Source organism: Camelus ferus, chromosome 10, assembly GCF_009834535.1.
Source record: "Camelus ferus isolate YT-003-E chromosome 10, BCGSAC_Cfer_1.0, whole genome shotgun sequence".
NCBI lineage: Eukaryota > Metazoa > Chordata > Mammalia > Artiodactyla > Camelidae > Camelus > Camelus ferus.
In genome coordinates, this window is record NC_045705.1 from 27,703,690 (window position 1) to 27,725,062 (window position 21,373).

At 35.1% G+C, this 21,373-nt stretch overlaps 1 protein-coding gene across 6 annotated transcripts in view; it reads left to right on the top strand.

Annotated features, from left to right (window-relative positions):
- TTC17 (tetratricopeptide repeat domain 17) overlaps positions 1–21,373 on the top strand; it is a 102,229-nt gene that overhangs the window by 24,786 nt on the left and 56,070 nt on the right. For all 6 annotated transcript variants that reach the window (XM_032488485.1, XM_032488486.1, XM_032488487.1 and 3 more), the window contains 13 exons: positions 1,066–1,235; positions 1,867–1,978; positions 2,334–2,465; positions 6,405–6,514; positions 7,088–7,232; positions 7,726–7,865; positions 9,333–9,493; positions 10,926–11,038; positions 12,846–12,992; positions 14,326–14,441; positions 14,598–14,763; positions 15,939–16,016; positions 16,156–16,380. In XM_032488485.1, coding sequence (XP_032344376.1) covers positions 1,066–1,235; positions 1,867–1,978; positions 2,334–2,465; positions 6,405–6,514; positions 7,088–7,232; positions 7,726–7,865; positions 9,333–9,493; positions 10,926–11,038; positions 12,846–12,992; positions 14,326–14,441; positions 14,598–14,763; positions 15,939–16,016; positions 16,156–16,380 — 1,815 coding nt within the window. The remainder of the gene's footprint in view (positions 1–1,065; positions 1,236–1,866; positions 1,979–2,333; positions 2,466–6,404; positions 6,515–7,087; positions 7,233–7,725; positions 7,866–9,332; positions 9,494–10,925; positions 11,039–12,845; positions 12,993–14,325; positions 14,442–14,597; positions 14,764–15,938; positions 16,017–16,155; positions 16,381–21,373) is intronic.

Sequence of the window (21,373 nt, forward strand, 5' to 3'; positions counted from 1 at the left end):
GAATACTACTCAACCATAAAAAAGAATAACATAATGCCATTTGCAGCAACATGGATGGACCTGGAGAATGTCATTCTAAGTGAAGTAAGCCAGAGAGAAAGAAAAATACCATATGGTATCACTTTTATGTGGAATCTTAAAAAAAAAAAAAACCCACACAAATGAACATATTTATAAAACAGAAACAGATTCAAAGACAGGAAAATAGATAAATACATTTTTAAATATCCATAAAAATGAAAAATTTAGAGCAATACCAACCAATGTAGGTAAATCTTAAAAATATAATATTAAGTTCAAAAAAAGAAAGTTGTGTATTGACACATAGTCTGATAGTATTTATATAAAACTTTAAAAGTTGCAAAGGAATGCTGTATGTTATTTTGGAGATATAGCTATAGATATATATAAAGTAATAAGAGAGTAAGGGCAACATAGTAATATTTTATAAAAATATACATAAAATAATGTATAAAATTCAGGATAGTGGTAACTTTTGGAAGAGAGGGAGGGATTTCAAAAGCAGTTAAAAGGAACTTCAACTCCTTTTTTTCATTTAGAAAAATCTGAAGTGAGTATGGTAAAATGTTATGATAGTTACGGGTGGTGGAAACGTGGCTGTTGCGTAATTCCTCTGAACGTTTGGAAAAACAATGTGAGTGCCAGGAATTCGCCTGGAACAAGGGCGTTAGGGGAAGTTACTCCAGGTAGCGCTATCAATGTGCTGGATATATTGAAGGACTAAAATAACGACGTTTGGACAGTTCAGAATAGTTTTAATTGTTGAGCCATTCTGTGCCAGGAAAGTTAAGTTTATAGCTGTAGCTTAATAGGCAGTCAGAGATCGTATTAGGTGCTCATGTGCCAATATTATAAATGTCATGTTCTGTAACTTTCTGTGTATGAACATCTGTTTAGGGAAGCTCACGTATGTCAGCTAAGTTAACTGAGGGCATATTCAGAATTCTGTGACTTGTTCGACATGTCAAATTCTCCTTTCTGTTACGTGTTATCTAGATTGAAATATTAGAAAAATCCATCGTGTTCTTATATTCTTCTCAACAGAAGCAATTGGTTGCTCAAAAAATTCACATAGAAGAGAATGAGGACAGAGACACAGGACTGGAACAGAGACATAATAAAGAGGATCCAGACTGCATCAAAGCCAAAGTGCCCTTAGGGGACCTGGACCTGTATGATGGCACATACATAACCTTGGAGAGCAAAGACATCAGGTAAAGAAATTCTCTTCCAAAAATAAAATTACATCTTCCTGAACAGACCTTTCTTAAATCAATGAGAAGTTATTTCTCTATGAGAATGCGCTTCAGTCACTGATGAGTTTACTGGAAATATGAAATATGAAAATTCCAAATATATCGTGTCAGATTCTTACAAATCAATGAAAAATATTTAACACCATGGTAGAAAATTGAACAATTTATGGTAAAAAAAAATGTGGAAAAAATATTTCTTAGTAATGATTAAGTCAATGCATACTAAAACATTTAGTTTTCATCTATCAAATAGGAAAAAATATTTAAAAATTAATAACAGGTAAAAATGTGGAAAGACTGTCTATAGGCATGTAAATTGGTTTAACATTTTTTACAAAGCTGTTTAGCTTTTGAAAAGTCCAGTCTCAACAGTCTGTGACTTACCTACTATTTTCTGACTTTTAATTTATCTTTTTTAAGTTGAACTCCCAAAATATTTTGTTCTGACAACAGCCCTATGAAAAAGATATGCATGCTGACTACTAGTTGGTTGTAAAGTGAGACGCTTTAAAAATACGATTCAGTCAGGGAGAAATTTGACATGTCTTCACTTTTCATTCATTCATTATTTCTTACCTCTTGATTTTAGCCCTGAAGATTATATAGACACAGAATCCCCTGTTCCTCCAGACCCTGAGCAACCTGATTGTACTAAAATTCTAGAACTTCCATATAGTATACATGCTTTTCAGCACTTGCGGGTAAGTAGAGCACTTTAGGGTTTTTTGTTCCTTTGTTTTCATTTTTTTCTTTAATTTAATCTCTCTCTTTTTTTTTTTTTTTTTTTTTGAGAGAGGAGGTATTAGCGTTATTCATTTATTTATTTTTAGAGAAAGTACTGAGGATTGAACCCAGAACCTCCTGCATGCTAAGCATGTGCTCTACCACTTGAGCTGTATAATTTAACCTCTGACACATACTTTTTCTTTCTTCTCTCCTTCCAAACAGCTCCTATTTCTTAAAATTCCTTCAAAATGAATGCTATAAGTTATCAAATTACTTATGTCTTATAATCTTTTTTTTCTTTTTTTAAAAATTTTTTCTTCTTCTCTTCAGGGTGTACAAGAGAGAGTTAATCTCTCTGCACCTCTACTACCTAAAGAAGATCCAATCTTCACATATTTATCTAAACGATTAGGAAGGAGTATAGATGACATAGGTCACCTTATTCACGAAGGCCTACAGAAGGTAAGTCCTCAGGGAATTAAAGAGCTGGGAGACTCTGAACAGAAGATGTTTTTCTCGCAGAAAATATTTACCTCGTTTGTTTTTGTCTAGAGAGTGATTTTAAATCATGATTACATTAATATAAACTATAGTTCAAAGTTAGAGAGAAGCATTGATAATCCAATCCCCTTTACCAGGAAGAGATGCCAAAAAGTTTTATTTAAACTAATTCATGAAAAAACAAATTATAAACTAATGTATGCAACAGGGCTTATGGGTTCAATGATGTATTTTGAGTGTGGAAGAAAATTTGACAGCGCATTTGACATATCTGCACATAATAAATACACAGATTATCACTGTTCTCTGAAAAGGAAAAAGAATCACCACCAATAAAAAAATCTTCATGCAGTTTTCTTTTAACAGAACATGGACTTTTAAAAAATGAAATGGGGAATTATATAACAGGACCCGGGAATTTAAGTGTATCATTAAGGATAGCATGTGGGAATTTAGAAAACTGTTTTTGCTCTGTTCTACGTCTGAGGAAATTCATAAAATGCAGGCTAGTTTTTAAGCAATATTATAATGGCATTAAGTAAAATGTGTAATTGTAACATTTATATACAGTTTCTCCAAATGCATTATATATTTATGTTTATTCAGATACTTTATAATATATAGGATCATTTTTGTAGCTAAATTGTCTTCTTCATCTTGTTTTTCTGAAGGTAATGTAAAGTATTGCATCCTCAGAATTGATGAGTAATAAGGGAAAACTGGCCTAGGATTTAAAATATCCTTCAGAGGATGGTTAGTTGAAAGTAGATCATAGTGGTAAGTGCTCTATAGAAACTTAAAATAGAGGATAATTGGGTGGCTACTTTAGATTGAGCAGTTGGGGTTATCCTCTCAGGAAAGGTGAAATTTATGTTGATACCTGAATGACAAGAAGGAACCAAAAGTCTAAGATCAAGCAAGAGCATTCTAGGCTGAGGCAAAGGCCCTGGAGCCTTCATGGGCTTGGTGGTATGTTAGCCAGCTCAAGCTGCCATCACAAAATACCACAGACCAAGTGGTTTAAACAACAGGAATCTATTCCTCACAGCTCTGGAGGCTGGGATGTTTAAGATCATGATGCTGGCTGATTCAGATCCTGGTGAGGACTCTCTTCCTTGCTTGTAAATGGCCACCTTCTTGTGTCTTCCCCATGGCTTCTTCTCTGTACACAGGGAGGAAGGTGGAGAGAGGGAGAGAGAGATCTGGTATTTCTTCCTCTTCTTATAAGGGGACTGGCCCTATTGGATTAGGCCTCACCCTTATGATCTCATTTAACCTTTATCACCTCCTAAGAGGCCCTATCTGCAAATATAGTCACATTGAGGAAATATGAATGGTGAGAAACATAGACATTCAGTATGTAACAGGTGGCATGTGATTAAACTCAGGTCAGTATGACTGGAGGCTGGTGAGCAAAGGGGAGGATGATAGGGAATGAAACCAAAGAAGTAGGCCAGGGCCGGACTGTATAGGGCTCTGAAAGCCAAGGTTAGGACTCTGAATTTTACTCCAAGTGTGCTGAAAAACTGGAGCAAAGGAGTGATATAATTTAACTAATATTTTTAAAAGTATACTCTCAAACTTGTGTGGAGAAATGGCTTAAGGAGGCCAAAACTGGTAATAGACCAGATGGAAAGCTAATGCAGTAACTCAAGGAAGAAATGAAGATGGTTTGGACTGGAATGGTTAGCAGTGGAAATGAAGGGACCTAAACTATTTCAGGAAATGTTTAGAAGTTTCAAAGCTGATTAGTTAGATATGGGGAATGGGAGAAGAGGAGTCAAGGATGATTCTTTAACTTTTGGTTTGAGCAACTTGGAGGAGGAGCAAGGTTGGAGTGGGAGAGAGAAGATAGAGTTCTGCTTAGGTCATGTCATATTTGACCTATATGAGTCTAAAAGTCCAGTGGAGGTCACAGCTGGGTGTAAAGATAGAGAATAATTGTTAAATAGAGAGTATTTATAGCCATGGGACTGGATAAGGTCATCTGGAGAAGAGTGATGTTTGAGAAGGGGCCGGTGGGAGTCCTGGCTCCTTCTACATTATCTATCAGGCAGAGGGGGAAGGGCCAGCAAAAGGGACCAAAAAGGGTGTCCAGAACTATGTGATATCCTAAGAGCTAAGGAAAAAAAAGTTTTCAAATGTTCAAAAGAGAAAGAAAATTATTAATACTGACATTCAAACAGTTATAGATTTGGGAGGAGATTTTTATGTGAAATCTTATAGATTTTTCTTAAAAATTTTTTTTCTCTTCCAATATACCATGATATATATTCTGCCTATCATGATGTTTTTAGTAGTTCATGTGGAATTCTTAGTTGATTTGTCCCAATTCACAGTTACCTGAAAAATAGACATAAAAAAGCATTTGTTGACTTAAAAGAAAACTTACTCAATAGGCTATTAAAAAGGAGACTGAAACCTAAGTCATAAGTCAGTTGTGAAAGAATATAGAATTCCTTAACCAGCTATACTTAGTGCTAAAATCGTTCATTGCATCACTCAAAAATCATATTCTTTCCTTGAAGATAGAATACTTAAGGATGATTAATGCAGAATTATACTTAGTTTTAATCTTAAAAATAACTGTTTTTAAAATAATTGGTCCTTGTAAAAAAATCAGACTATATAAAAACCTTTAAAAGGGAAAGTAATAATTATAATTTTTAAAAGTCTGAGATAATTACTATTTTATAATACAGTCTTTGGGAATTTTATTTTTATGTATCTTGATAGTTAAAACTTAATTCTCATAGGATACATTTTTAATAGTGAAATTTTAAGGGGGTCAAAGGGTAATCATTTTTAAGGCTTTTTACATACATGTTGTCAGACTGTCCCCCGGAAAAGCTGTACTAATCTAACATTGCTTCAGTTAATATCTGAAGTTAATATACAGTGTAGCCAATGGTGAATACTGACATTCTTTTTAATCTTTGCCAATTTATAAAAGGAAAAATTGTATCTTTTAATTCTTTTTTTTGTTAAGTTTTACATCTTTTCACCTGCTAAGTAGACATTGTTTCATATTTTTGAATTGTCCATGTTTTTGGCCAATATTCTCTTGACTTTTTGTCATTCTGTTTAGATTTTTTGTGAACTATCTCTATATTAAAGACATTAAATGTTGGCTGTCATATTTTTTCCCATTTTTATTTTAAGCTTTATGACTTTTTTCCATGCTAAATTTGAAATTTCTCTTCTTTGGTTTAAACTTACTTACATTGAGTTTTTGACCTGATTCAGTTTAGCGTTTTGACTTCTGTGTGGCTGAAATTCCATATTTGTTTGGGGACCAAAAATCCAACCCACAAAAAGAGCAGACCTATCTGAACTTATGTTTAACTTGACCAAATACACTTAATTACTATATACTAATGACTTAGTTTCTGAACACACATGAGAAAAAGACAAAAATTCATCTTTCATAGAACCATAAGCCTTTCATTTGCTTACTTATGTATGTACTTTCATTCAGGTATTAGATAGGAAACTTTGCGATATGTTAATTTCAGAAATTTTATGTTAGAACAGCTAGCATTTCTAAGTAGTTAACATACTAACTTCTGAAGTCCTGAAATGGGGCCCAACAAGTTGTGGCCACTTGGTGGGCTTCTTGGCTTTATTTCCCCCCTGAAATGATAGCCTGTGGTCAGATGATCTCTAGGTTTAGATCACGCCTCAACATACCTGCTCAACCGATGATCAGAAAGCTCTTTTGACAGATGTAGTTTATTTGTACTTTGTCCTCTGCTTTATCACTACTATAATAAATCTTGATCTTCTTCATCTTAAATTTCAAATGAGACAGAGTCATAAAGGTGCTCATTTTGAACATAATGAGTTGAAGAAACTGTCTTGAGTTATGTTTGATTGTCATTTTATTTGTTTAATTTCTAGAACTCTTCCTCGTGGGTTCTATATAACATGGCTTCATTTTACTGGAGAATAAAGAATGAGCCGTATCAAGTAGTGGAATGTGCCATGCGAGCCCTTCACTTCTCTTCCAGGTAAGATTCCTCCCCTTCTGGACCTCCTAATTTCCCACATAACTCAGGACTGTTAAAGAAACAATACATAAGAAAACAAGAAGAAGAAGCATTGTGTTGTCCTTACATTCGCCTCCATCCCTGTTCAAAGAAATTAGTCCTGTCCCCCAAATCAAGGAGTTCAAAGTGATAATAGCATAATATACCTATGATTTCCATTAAGAAAAAATGTGTAATGTAGATACCCTCTGAATCACTTGAGACTTGAAAGTAAGAACCTGGACTGGAGAAAATATCATAAATTAAATTTTTCTCAAAGTAAATATAAGCCCTAAATACATTTCATAAAATGTCTGCCAGACCTTATCTTTGTGGCAAAATTTGTAGCTATCAGATTGAGTAAGCACCATCAATTATGTAAAATGAAACATTAGGATTTTCTTAAATTAGTTTCGCCATCTATTAAGTAAATTCAAAGTTATTTTCCTAAGCTCAGTAACTTTGAATGTAATTTTCCCTTGTCAGGTAGTTATACGTAATTGTGGAGCACATGCCTCTTTCCTAACATCTAATTACGTCTCCCCTTCTCTTTAGGCACAACAAAGACATTGCCCTGGTCAACTTGGCAAATGTTCTGCACAGAGCACACTTCTCTGCTGATGCTGCTGTCGTGGTCCACGCAGCTCTGGATGACAGTGACTTCTTCACCAGCTATTACACTTTAGGAAATATATATGCAGTAAATACAACTTTTTGTTTACATGAACCAAATCAGTTGCTATTTTCTTCTTCCTTCCTCCTTCTCTCCCTCTCCCTCTCACTCCCTCCCTTCTTCTCTCCTTTCCTTGCTTCCTTCATAAAAAATACACTTTTCCCTTCTTTTGGTCCAAACAAGGGTAAGGGGAATAGAAATGAAGAAATTAGGGGAAAAAAACTTCATCACAATAATGAATCATAAGTGTCCTAGCTTCTGACAAAAAAGGAGAATTAAATTAATGGGAATATTAAATGTCTGCATAGTACACCTCTGAAGATAGCAGTACTTCCAACTGAGCCATCCTCTAGAGGTTGCTTCATGTTACGGAGATTTGGCCCCTGACCAAAGTAGTGTGCACTGTAGAGTGAGATTTGGTCAGATCTCATAAATCATTAGGGAATTTGGACATATGGAACCAGGCTAACATTTTTCCCCCTGTGTTTGTGTATGTGTGTGTGTGTTTTTGTCTCTTCAGATGCTTGGGGAATATAACCACTCAGTGCTTTGTTATGACCATGCTTTGCAAGCTAAACCTGGGTTTGAGCAAGCTATAAAGAGGAAGCATGCTGTCCTGTGTCAGCAAAAACTTGAGCAGAAATTGGAAGCTCAACATAGGTAACTGGGAGAAAAAAATTTCACTTAAGCACCAGCACCATAGAACCTTAGGTTAGACCTGTGTAGGGTGATAATCAGTGTTAATTTGTTCATTAGAATTAAGAAAAACACCTCCTCACTGCTGCTAGTCTTGTCCTTTTTCTCCAAATCCAGGAGGTTTAGCACAATTCAGTGGCTATGTAAAGAATTCCAGGAAGTAGAGAATGTAAGCAGTAAATACTGTCATTTAGATCTTTACAATTTTGACCATCAGTCATTTATATGAAGTCAGATGGAGGAGGGGATGCTGCTGGATACTCAGTAATTCCATTGATTACATTTTTATTTCCGTAGAATACACAGCCAGTAAAATCACTTGCACATGGTATATTTCATCTTTCTCCCCTTTGGCTCCTAACAATAGTTGGGCTATTGTTAGGTTGGTTAAGTGATATTGAGCGATTATTTGGCCTACATTTTAACTAGATTTTTGTACATTGTACAGTAATAGAATTCTATTGTATTTGGTCTTTGCAGTATACTTAATTAAGAAAATATACTGTATTGTATTCTATAAATAACAGGACCAGTAAAGAAACTTCATATAACTCAGAAGTGAACTGTTCGTCTCTTACAGAATTAACCTTAATGTTTTGAGTCTGCTTTGATCATTAGAGGATTAAATTGAGATTTGGATTTCATTAAACTTTTGTATTTGCCCATTTTCCAATCTGTTTAAAAGCCTAATATAGTGAAAAGGAAAGAATGCCAGGTTGTTAATGCCTGACTTCTGTTATACCTGATCAGACCTTGCCCTGGCTGAGCTTCTTCTAGTATTATACACTTTTAATACAATCTGTTACAGCTTCTAAATCTCCATATGTTAGCAGTGCAATAGGCAATAAGATTTTTGTGACTAAATATAATCAGCCAGTTGATTTATTGATACCAGGTGGTAGGGAATATTCCTGAGCAAAGTTTCTGTGGTTTTCCCCCAAATCTGTAAATCAAGGAGCTAGAGTAGAAGAGCAAGGTATTGTGGCCCTTTCTCTTCACCTTATCTTTGGGTAGAATCAAAGGAAAAGGTGAAAAGGAAGATTCTAGAAAGGCTTTGAATGTGAAACTAACACAATATTTGGAAGGAAATAAGAGTTGTTAAATGTGCAAAGCTTTATAGTATATTGATATGTGTCATTTTTGATATTTTTGGCACCTGAAAAGTCCAACACATCATTTAATGCCATTAACTGTTGTAATTATGGGAAGAATTTTACATCCATCTTTTTTGCTCCCCAGTTTTAATAAAACAATGGCATTTATTTAGCCCCATTATTCTTGAACTTTGAGATATAGTGGTTGTATGTATGTTAAAAGGAAAAAAAAATCTAGCAATTTTTGCTGAAAACCAGAAAATCTTTGCATTTAAGTGGGTTTAAAAATTCACAATTTTAAAGCTCTAACTTTTTCTTGGTATTAAAAAATGTTAAGATCCCTCCAGCGAACACTGAATGAGTTGAAAGAATATCAAAAGCAACATGACCACTACCTGAGACAGCAGGAGATCCTAGAAAAACACAAGCTGATTCAGGAGGAGCAAATCTTAAGAAACATCATCCATGAGACACAGATGGCAAAAGAGGCACAGTTAGGTAAGTCCTGATTCCGAGAAACTGAAGACAGGTTAGGAAATTGAGCTCTAATGTGCTTTACTTTCATAATTTCGTGTAGCCGTAAAGCAATATGAAGTTGTGCTTATGACTTCCCTCAGCCACAAAGTGAAATCATCACAGCAGGTACACCAGCAGACCTGGGGAGCTGGCTTGGTCTTTCTGACTTTTTTTAAATTCCCATTTTAAAGTAAAAACCAAACCTTTTGTTACCCTGGGTGTCTTAACAGTTGTTTGCCCTCTGTGGCCTACATTGACGCTTCTCCAACTTTAATATGCATATCAGTCTCCTGGAGATCTTGTTAAAATGCAAATTCTGATCCGGTAGGTCTGAGATGGGGCCTGAGGGTCTCTTTTTCTAACAAGCTCCCATTTGATGCCTGTTGCTGCTTGTCTGAAAATGCAGTGGCCCTACAGCAATTTAGCAGAAGCCAGACACACCCTAGAAGCAAAGCATCCACACTTCTCAGCCAACACTGGCAATAAGACTAAATATTCTTTTTTTCTTGTTTTGTTAAAAACAAATGTTTTATTTTAGAAGTAAGATTTTAGGCTAGAATTTGTCTTAAGCAGGAAGATAATCAATGAATTACTTTCAGGGTGTTCTTTAAATTATCCCCCAAATTATACACAGTATTGTGTATGTGCACAATTTTTGAGAGGGGAAAGAGGGTATATAGCTCATTAAAATCTCTTACAGTCTGTGACTCAAAAATAGAACCACTGGTCTAAAGGAACTTGCATTGACAGCTTATCAGTGATTTGGTTATATCCAGAATGCTTCATTTCCGAATAAACCCTGCAGGAACAGATCTGACAACTTGACAGCAAAGAATAAATGAATAGAATCCCCTATGTTACATCCTTCTCCCTTGATAAATATATTGGTACACCTGTATAGCCTTTTAACATTTGAACCTTAACTGTGACCATTTACAATCCATTTTACAATCCACCTAACAAGTTTTCTTTGATATTTTGAGTGTAAAGAGTATGTTAAGTCCTTGGGGTTATTTACTGCTCAGTCTGTACTGAAATGCAACCAGAGCTCTTATATATAAGTTTAAAACAGTGTTATGAAGTATAAAAGCAAATTCTCTCCAGAGAGATGGCCAAAGTCTCTTGAAAACAATTTGATCAGTAGATTTACAGTCATAGAATATTCTTGCCAGAAGATACCTCAGTGATTATTTAGTGGAGCCCCTTTGTTTTATAGGTGGAGAAACTGAAGCTTCTTTAGAATCATTTAATTTAATTAACCATTAATGAATGTTCCCCTGGATAAGTACCTCCTCTGTAAGTACTCTGCCAGGCTCTGGAGAATACAGGGTTGATACTACATGACTTAGACTAAGAAAATCATGTTTGCGTTGCTGGTCTTTTGCACTGATTTTAATTTCCTTTCTTACTCCAGGAAATCATCAGATATGTCGTTTGGTCAACCAGCAGCATAGTTTGCATTGCCAGTGGGACCAACCTGTGCGCTACCATCGTGGTGATATCTTTGAAAATGTGGACTATGTTCAGGTCTTTTTCTCTCTAGTTCTTACCAACTTTTGCATATCTAAGAGTAATACCGTTTCCCCCACCTTAATCCCTTATATATTTGATCTCTAAAATGTGTGACTATCTTTTAAGGTTTTGAGTATCTGTTATGTTTACGAAGTCAGGTTTTATAGACAGTACTCAGTTACTCCATGAATGACATTTATGGACTAGCCATATTTGCCTATTCATGTGTGTTTGATTCTTTTCTTCTTTACCATGAGAGCTAGAATTGGTCTATAACTCAAAGCCTTTATCTCCCCTTTTAACTTATTTGAATAAGACCTATAATTTAAAATTTGCAAGAGTAATCATGCTCTTTCCTGCAGTCATCAGTCCAGTTATGTTGCTTCAACCAAAATGATCATTATCAGCAGCAGATGTTTACTAACCACCATTGTTAGTTGCATGTTTTTCTCTCTCTGTCTGTCTCTGTGTACATCCACATGTGTACATGTGCATATACATACGCATATACCTGACACTCAAACACACAATGTAAAATCCTAGCCTATCTCGTTGGAAAGAAATAATACATAAATATAATGATACTAAATAGCATGTAACTAATGCTGATACAGACAGTAAGCACAACCAGAGATCCAACTGTCTTCCAAAAGGATATCGGAAATAAAGTAACATTTATCCTGTCCTACGGAAAAGTTATCATATCCTTAATCATAGATATAGAAATTTCCAGGGATACGCAGTTATAATAATTAAGAGATTAGGACAGCTTCTGTAGGAGGACAAAGCATGAAAAATTAAAACTCTTTAATCTGGAAAAACCCAGACTACATTGGGAAAGAATGAGAAGCAAAAATTAAGAGTCCATTTAGGAGGAGAAGTAGTAATAGAAACCAAAAGTTTCCTATGATTTTTGTGAACCAGCTTCTAGCAATATCCCATGTTTGGTTTTCCAAAGGAAGAACAGACTTACATGCTCTGGGACTTTAGTTCCCTATCTTAAATCCAAGCATTTTAAGGGGAAAAGGGGAACATTTAGAAATGGAATATACTGAGACCCAGTGTAACTTTTAGCTATCATGATGGTCTCAAGACAGACCATTTTGGAAGACTGTCCTGTACCACTAGCTTCCAGTATTAAATATCCATAAATTTCATCACCACTATATAGTGAAAGAATCTACTCTTGTTCATAAAGGCATGGAGCTATAAATTCCTCATATTCATTCACTTTCCTCATGTCTTTCCTACTCCATCCCACTCTAGTTCCATTCTCTTATCTAACAAAGTTTCAGAAGTACACAGTAACTATGGTATCTTGTGAGAATATCAAATATTATTGTACCGTGGTTTAGAGGAAGGCTACACATATTTGGAATTGATTGTACAATAGTCTATAATACTTAAATGATAGGTATATTAAACCCTTAAGAACCGTTAAGCACACTAATTTTATAGAGAAGTGATCATTTTAAGCTGGGTAGGAGAGGGGAATTATGAACCAAACCTCTAACCAGCTAATCATTAAACCTAAAAGAGACTAAACCCTAAAAAGGAAGTAGAGGGACAGGAAACAATCCGTGCGGTTTTTCTCATATCAGTGGCATAGTTGATTGAAAGTTGCCAGCTGTGCATTATCTGTGAGAGAATACTGATGGGATATTGTTCTGAAAATTAAAAGATCTGATTGCTTTTTTACTGACCTACTTTCTGATTTTCTACTCAATTTGAGTATTCACTTAACGGTTTTGGATTGTGTTAAATTTTAGTCACAACTCCTTTTCTGCTTTCAATTTGATTGAACTTTTCTTTCCATTTTTAGTTTGGCGAGGATTCATCAACCTCCAGTATGATGTCTGTGAACTTTGATGTTCAAGCAAATCAGAGTGATGTCAGTGATTTGGTCAAGTCTTCTCCTGTAGCCCATTCTATTCTCTGGATCTGGGGCAGGAACTCTGATGCATACAGGGTAAGTTAGTCGAGGATGATGAAGGAGTTTTCTCAAACAGACAAGATTCCTTAAAGCAGTGGCCCTCGACCTGTGATTAAAATGGCCCCAATCACTTCAGCAAACACTATTAAACTTGTATTAAATGGAGGGCATTCTGCTAGGTGGTAGATAAGTAAGACACAGGGTCTGCCTTGAGTTCTTACCCGTCAAGTGGGCCAGACAGACACCCTGATTTTAATTCAAAGCTCTGAGCACAGTTACCAACTCTTACAAGTTTCTGAACTTGACCTAAGTGTGCGCTTGTATATGCTTCTCTTCTCATCAGCATTCTCTTACTGCACTCCCTACCTGTGTACCAGGCTGATCCTGTGAATATAGTACATAAGCTGCTTGCTCTGCTGGAGCTCCCATTCTAGCAAAAGATACAGACAACAAACAAGTAAATAAATACGTAATTCTAAGCTGGCTAAGAAATAATTGTATGTTAGCCAGTGGGGATACTAAGATATGAGGACAGAAACCACATATTTTTTATTATTAAATTTTCAGAATTTAATTGAGTTTTTATTCTAAGAGAGTTAATACAGCCACTTAGATTTAATTGTGTGTAATATAAATTCCCAAGTTTGAAAGCTTCAGGATAAAAGTTTAGTGAGCCTCTGGTATGTTATTTATATTTAGAAAAATGAAATTTTACAGCCAAAATAACAATTGTTAAACTTGGCAAAGAAAAGGTCTTACTTCAGGGAAAAATAGTTTTCTGGGCCAGTTTTATAAGTGTATGTATGCTTACAGGTATAAGTCACAGACTCTCCCTCAAATTGGCTTAAACAAAAGAAAATTTACCTCATATTACAGGAAGTCCAGAGATAGAGCAAACTTCGGCTTTGGTTGATTCAGTGGCCCAGTAGTGCCACCAGTGACTCATTTCTTTCCTTTTCTTCAATTTGCCATCCACTGTACTGGTTCCATCCTAAAGCTTGTCTTCCTCTTGGTCATGGGGTGACAGCCAGCAGCAGCTGGAGCAACGTGATTTTTGTTCCTATGTGGCACAAGCGACTAAGACTGGCTTTTCTTTCCCAGACGCCCCAGGCAGGCCTCTCCCTGTGTCTTACTGGCTTAACTGACTTAGGCTTGCCCAACCCTGCATCAGTGTGTGGTAAAGCAGGTAGAATTTCTGACTTAAACTAATAATCTGCAGTAGAAAGAATATTATAGAGTCTATCACAGTGTCTGTCTTAAAATACTAAATTGTCATTCTGTTATGTTACCCTAGTATATTTATGTTCTTTTAGAAACTCATTTAGCAATTTGAAATATTGAATCCAAAGAAATTTTCTTTCTTTATTAGGACAAACAGCATATTCTGTGGCCTAAAAGAGCAGATTGTGCAGAAAGCTATCCAAGAGTCCCTGTTGGTGGGGAACTGCCAACGTATTTTCTGCCTCCGGAAAACAAAGGACTCAGGCAAGTGCTGATGGATTTGGCAAAGCACTTGATTCTGCATGATTGTCATCTGGCGGTTCTTTGAGAGCACCAGCCTTGGACTTGAAAGGTTAAGTCTTTATTTTGAAGTCACCCAAACTTTGAAAATATGAATCTTGTTCCTTTTTCTTGTGCCAGGATCCACGAACTCAACAGTGATGATTATTCTTCAGAAGAAGAGGCCCAAACCCCTGACTGTTCCATAACTGACTTCAGAAAAAGCCAGACTCTGTCCTACTTAGTCAAAGAATTAGAGGTCCGCATGGATCTGAAAGCCAAAATGCCAGATGACCATGCACGAAAAGTAAGGCTCGTTTAGGCTGGTGTTTATTGCCGTCCATTCTGGGTGACTTCACAAGCCTCGTAGGTGGAGCAAAAATTTGATAGAAGGCAGTTGTTGAGCTTTGAGTTTATAAAACTGAAGCATAGAGTTAAAGAATTGGTGAAATAATTAAGAAGTCCGTCATGCTATTGAAGGAATGCCGGGAAAGTGTTTTTCAGGGTTGCTGTTTACGTAGACCGCCTAAGCACTGTTTCTCTAAGAGGGCTACAAAGATGAGTGACACAGAACTCTGTTTACCTAATGGAAGCCGTTCCAACCACTGCCATTTAGCTTGCCTCTTCCAAGCCTCCGGAAGTTTGTATACTTTGAAAGTTTCAAGATTCTCTTTCCTTGGCTTTATCAACCCTGCTTTGGGTTCATATGAGGTCCTCAGAAATTTGTATGAATTTGATAACCACTGTGCAGACATTATAAGTATGTTCTGTTATGCTATTTTCTTTAGTTTCTGTTAGTTATGTATAACTAGGAATGTTTTATTACTGAGTATAAATCGTATATTAGACAGTGTTCCATAGATACAAATGAAAGAATTCCTTTTTGCAGAGAAAACAGACCATCACAATGACCTTTTTTTTTTAAATTTAATTTTAAAACTTTGAGCAGTTACTACTTACGTTCAACAAACATTTACTGAGGCAAAAAACATTATGTGCCAGGCACTGTTAGGTGTGCTAGGAATACAAAGATAAACAGACCATGATCCCTACCTTAGAGTTGCTCACAGTTATGTAAGTGCTACAAGAATATAAAGTAGATTAATTGAAGATCTGGTGCTTTTCCAGATAGGAAGGATAGCAGATTTTAATTGTATCAGGTATCGCATGCTTTGTCATCTGAATAATTAATTCATTTGGTTTTGGACACTTAGGTTGACTTTGATGGGGAAATGATACATTGCCTTAATATGTATGTGGGGTATATGTCTTTTAACTGTTTTTGTTGAAGGAAACTACATGTGAGCAGGCTAACACCTGTTGGTATGTCCATGACCTCATGTTATGTGTATAATTATAAATATCTTTTTCAAATTAGCTCTTCCCAAGGAGCTCAAGTAAAGACTGCTGTCTATAAAAATTCTTGTCCAATGTTTTCCCTGTTATTTTCAATTGATTCAGTCTTCCTTTTGATGTTTTCAGATTTTGCTTTCCCGTATTAATAACTATACTATCCCAGAAGAAGAAATTGGATCTTTCTTATTTCATGCTATTAACAAGGTGAGTGGCCTATTTCAGATGTCTGAAATTTAAATATGTAGTAATTGTAATTAAAATCTTAAAAATGCATGTATTAAGCATCCTTTTTAGAAAGAGTACTGTATTCTTGTATTCACTGAAGTATTTGGGGATTTTTCAGCCTAATGCACCTGTCTGGCTGATACTCAATGAAGCTGGGCTCTACTGGAGAGCAGTAGGAAATAGCACTTTTGCTATCGCTTGTCTTCAGAGGGCTTTGAATTTGGCTCCACTTCAATACCAGGACGTTCCTCTTGTGAACCTGGCCAACCTTCTGATTCACTATGGCCTTCATCTTGATGCCACTAAACTGCTACTTCAGGCTTTGGCCATCAATAGCTCTGAGGTGAGGTTTTATGTTTCTTTGTAGCAATATATATACCATGTAGTGGTAACTCAAATTCAGAGTATCATTTGTGTTTTTATGGAGAGGACATAAAAAATATCATGTTTTGTTTTTCAGAGTAGAATTTGCACATTTTGAGAGGGCATAAAACAGATTTTTGTTTTGTTTTATTTTTGATGTGTTCATCTCTTCATTTTAAGTGAATGAAATTTATAAATTGTACAATTAATTTTTTTATAAACTTGCATTTAAATAAGAATCACATATGCTAAAAATATATACTGTCACATTTTTATATCTTAAACATCTGCTTCTCACTTTATCCTACTCATTATAACATGCAAGCTGTTTAATGTTATACTGTTTTACAATGTTAGTTTATAGATATCTTTATACTAACCAAGCCAGAGCATAGTGCAAAGGTCGTTTTGATAAGACTAGATACGTGGATTGATATTCATGCCCTGAACCTCCCACATGCAGTCCATGGAGTTGCATCACTGCTATGTAGTTAGTAAGTTTTTGTTACAGTTTCTAAGATACCAGTTCTTTTTTGTTTTTTTTGTATCTTAACGTCTCTGGTCCTTAGATTTGAAAAAAAATATTCAATGTCATCATGTTATAATTGAGGACATCTTAGGTTTGATGAAATATAGTTATAATAAGTACACACTTAAATTGCTTCTATACTTAGTGTCTAAATGTTCCTGAGTTTTATCCCCAAATAAACTTTTAGAAATGTACATGAATGGCTTAGGTTTATTTGACATGTCCCAAAACTAATTTTTTTCAGTATTAGGAGAAAATGTTGCCTGTTAAGAGTTTCCTTTGAGATACATATATTCACAACTGGATTTTAAGTAAAAGTTTACAATCATTATATTACACAGTAGGCCAAGTTGCCAGAGACGTACATCAAATATTTATCAAATGATTACTGTGTGCCAGGTGTGGGTATAGTAGAACAGATGATCTTCATGGGATGTGATGAAGTAAGCATGCAAATGGAAGGCTCAGCACAGCTGTATTCCCTTGACACTTCTCATAGTTCACTTTTTTCTGTCACCAGCCAAGCCAGTTAAGCAGTATTCCACTGAAGAAAAAAAGAGCTCCTTTAGAGATTAGTTACCTTTCCATATTTGAAAATTATACTAAAATTTCAGTTAAATATTATGGTACTGCAATAAGAATAAAAAAGATAAATCAATAAATCAGGATAGATACCCCCAAAATACACCTTAATCAGACGCTACCCCCAACTGTCAACATTTGGAAATATTTCCTTGCAAGCTTTTCTTCTTTGTAAATATTTCACAGCATTGGAATTACGCTGTACTAGTGATCTTTAAAACTTATTGTATATTAAAAATGTATTACTACTTAGTTTTTATAGCCATCCATTTAAATGGTTTTGTAAAGTTTTGATGAATTGATATATCACAGCTTACTCCACTGTTGCTAGATATGTAGGTTGCTGACCATGCTTAGTTATTGTCAGTAATGATTTTTCTGAATAAGACCTTTTTGTATTCCAGATAATTTTCTTAGGAAAGATTGCTAGCAATGAAATTATTAAGTCAGTAAGAGAATGAGTCTTTTGATGGCTTTGATACAAAATACCAAACAATCCACGAAAAGATTTGGGCCAATACATATTGTCATAATCAAGATCTCTAAATATTCATTTCACTTGTATTATGAGCAGAATCAGGCAGTTGAAATAACTCTTAACTTTTACTGATTGTTTACTAGAGCCAGGCACTATACTAAGCACTTTACATGTAGTAACTCAATTTAATCCTCACAACCACCCTATGAGATGAGATTTACCCATTTGATAGAAAAAGAAACAGAAGGGATTTACTGAAAATCATAGAACTTGAATTTGAACTCAGGGAGATTGGCTACAGAGCTCACACTCTTTAGCCACGTAACATTGCCTCTGTATTAACATTTATAAAACAAATTTACTTAAAAAAAATTCACTTCTCTGTTGTAACATAAATTTCTTTATCTTTTTATTGTTTTATTTTTAAAGTAAAAGTTGTCGGCATTTTCCTCATTTGGTTAGAATTTTTTTTTTAATTTTACATGGACTATACAATAAAGTCTTTAACGCCATCTGCCATACATTAAAAATATTTTCTCTCTTTGCCTTTTTATCTTAGCTTTTAAAAATTACCTTAAATTTTTCATCTTTTCCCTTTTGATTTCTATTGTTAGATTTAAGGTATCCCTGTAAGAAGTTTGAAAAAAATTAGTTCTGTTTCTGTTTTCTATGGTTTGTCTTTAAATAATTGATTCTCAGATATACAAAGATCTTTAACTATGTTGTCTTCTAGGTGGTATATAGTTTCAGGTTTCACATTTAGGCCTATGATTAATTTCAAGTTAAATTTTCTTTGTGATGTGAGGTAGGGACCAAAGTTCATTCATCAGAGTTCTTGTCCACATGGATATCAAGTTATTCCAGGACCATATCTCAAGAACACTGTACTTTCCTTATTGAATCACCTATTACCTTTGCTCTGAACTCCAGTTTACTTGACACCTCCACTTGAATGTCTAAAACTACAGGCCAAAACTAAGCTCCTTAACATTATTCCAGTTTGTTCTCAGTCTTCCCCATTTCAGGAAACAGGAAAGCCAGTAGTTAGGACAAAAACTTAGAGCCATCCTTCATACCTTTCTTTTTCTCTCAGGGCAGATTCAATCTGTTAGCAAACCTAGCTGATTCTGTTTTTAAAGTATACCCAGAATTTCACTGCTTACCATTATCTCCACTGCTATCTTATCCAAACCATCTTTATCTTTTATCTAGATTACTTCAATAGCCTCCTAACTAGCTTCTTGACTCTTTCCTTTGTCCCTCTACATTCTGTTCACAATACAACAACCAATGAAGTTCTTGTTAAAAGTCAGATGTTGTCATTTGTTCAAATCTCAGCACATGTAACTCACAGTAAGAGACAAGAATTTATAACGATGTAGAAGGTCCTACATGACCTTGCTACTTTTCTAACGTCGTCTCCATGAGAGCATTCCTTTGGTCATTCTGTTCCTGCCTCACTTGCCTTCATGCAGTGCCTTGAACATGCTAGCTTGCTCCTCAGGGCCTTTGCATTCTCTGTTCTGTCTGCTTGGAATGCTTCATCCCACTAAATTCTTCATAGCTTGCTCCTCATCTCCTTAAACTCACTTAGAAATACTAACTTCTCAGTGAGTCTTTCCCTTACTACTGTATTTAAAATAGCACTCTTCCCCACTCTTAGTACTACTGATGTCTCTTCACCATATACTTTTCTTCATCACATTTTGCTCACAATTGTAACATCCTCACAGTTGTGTGACATGGGCCTATAAGATCCACAAAGGCAGAGACTTAGCTTTCTTATTTTCTGCTGTATCCCTAGTGTCAAAAACAGTATATGAAACATAGTAAACACTCAGTAATTATTTTCTGAATGAATTCCTGAAAATTATTCTTTTTTTCCAAAATGCTAACCAGTTCATCTCAATATAAGATATTTACATAAGTGTCATTCTAGTTATAGGGATAATCAGAACACTTGTTTTCCTTATGGAAGATATAAAGACATTTTTGAAATCTAAGTATGGAATTTAATTTTGTATCTGAGTGGGGAACCAGTAAGTAATACTTTAAATGTAATCTGAGAGCTACTTAGATTAGGCCTTTTTAATCTGGAGTAATTTGTAAACCTGTCTTGGTTATAGTGAGACATTCTGATGACAAGAGCAGCCTGAATCAAAATCAGGCAGCTGATATATTATAGGTGTTGCTTTTCATAGGGATATACTGTGCAATTTGAGAATAAAACATTCTTAGATCTTTTAAAATAATTTTAATGATAAAGTAAGTGTAGAATAAATGGTTTGTACACAGCAAATCCTAAACATAGGTGTATTTCTGCTAAAATGACCTAAGCTGAATACTTTGGGCTGCTTATAAAAACAAGATCTCAACAATAGGAAAATAGAATTTTAAAACTATATACAATAGCATCAAAAAATCAGATATGTAGAAGTAAATCTAAAGGAAGATGCACAAGATTTCTATACTGATTACAAAACACTGCTAAGAGAAAGAAACCTAAATAAATGGTGATATAGATCATGTTTATCAGGTTGGAAAAGTCAGTGTCGTTAAGATGTAAGTTCTCCTCAAAACTGATTTATAGATTCAGTTTGATCCTAAACTCCCAGCAATTATGTGTATATATGTGTATAAATTGATAAGTTGATTCAAAAATCTACATGAAAGTACCCAAAATCTGGAGGGGGGGGGGAAACAGTTGGAAGGCTTATATTACTAGATTTCAAGACTTGCTGTGATTAAGTCAGTGTGGTATTGGCACAGAGATACTTAAATATATCAGTGGAACACAATTGAGAAATTAGAAATAGGCCCCTGTGTATATGGTCACCTGCTTTATAGCAAAGACACACCCATAGTTCAGTGTGTGTGAAGCTTTTGGGTTTTTACTAAGTAGTACTGGAGTACTTGGATATCCCCTGTGGACAAAGAGTGAACCTTGACTCCTACCTCATATTGTACAGAAGATTAATTTGAGGTGGGTCATGTACCAAAATGTGAAAGGTAAAACAATAAAGCTTCTTGATGAAAACAGAGAAGAGAAAGACTTCATTACCTTGTAGCCAGCAAAGATTTCATAAAGCACTAACTATAAAAGAAAAAATATATAAACTAAACTTCATTAAAATTAGGAATTTCTGCTTATCAGAAGATACCATTAAGAGAATAAAAAGGCAAACAACAGACTGGGAGAAGGTATTTGCAATAAGTATTTCCAACAGTTGTCTTGTCTAGTATATATATAAAGAATTCCTTCGAATCAATAAGAAAAAGACAACCCAATTTTTTGAAATGGGGAAAACAACAGGCACTTCAGAAGTGAGGGTACCCAAATGGCCAATAAGCATATGAAAAAATATTCAACATCATTACTAATCA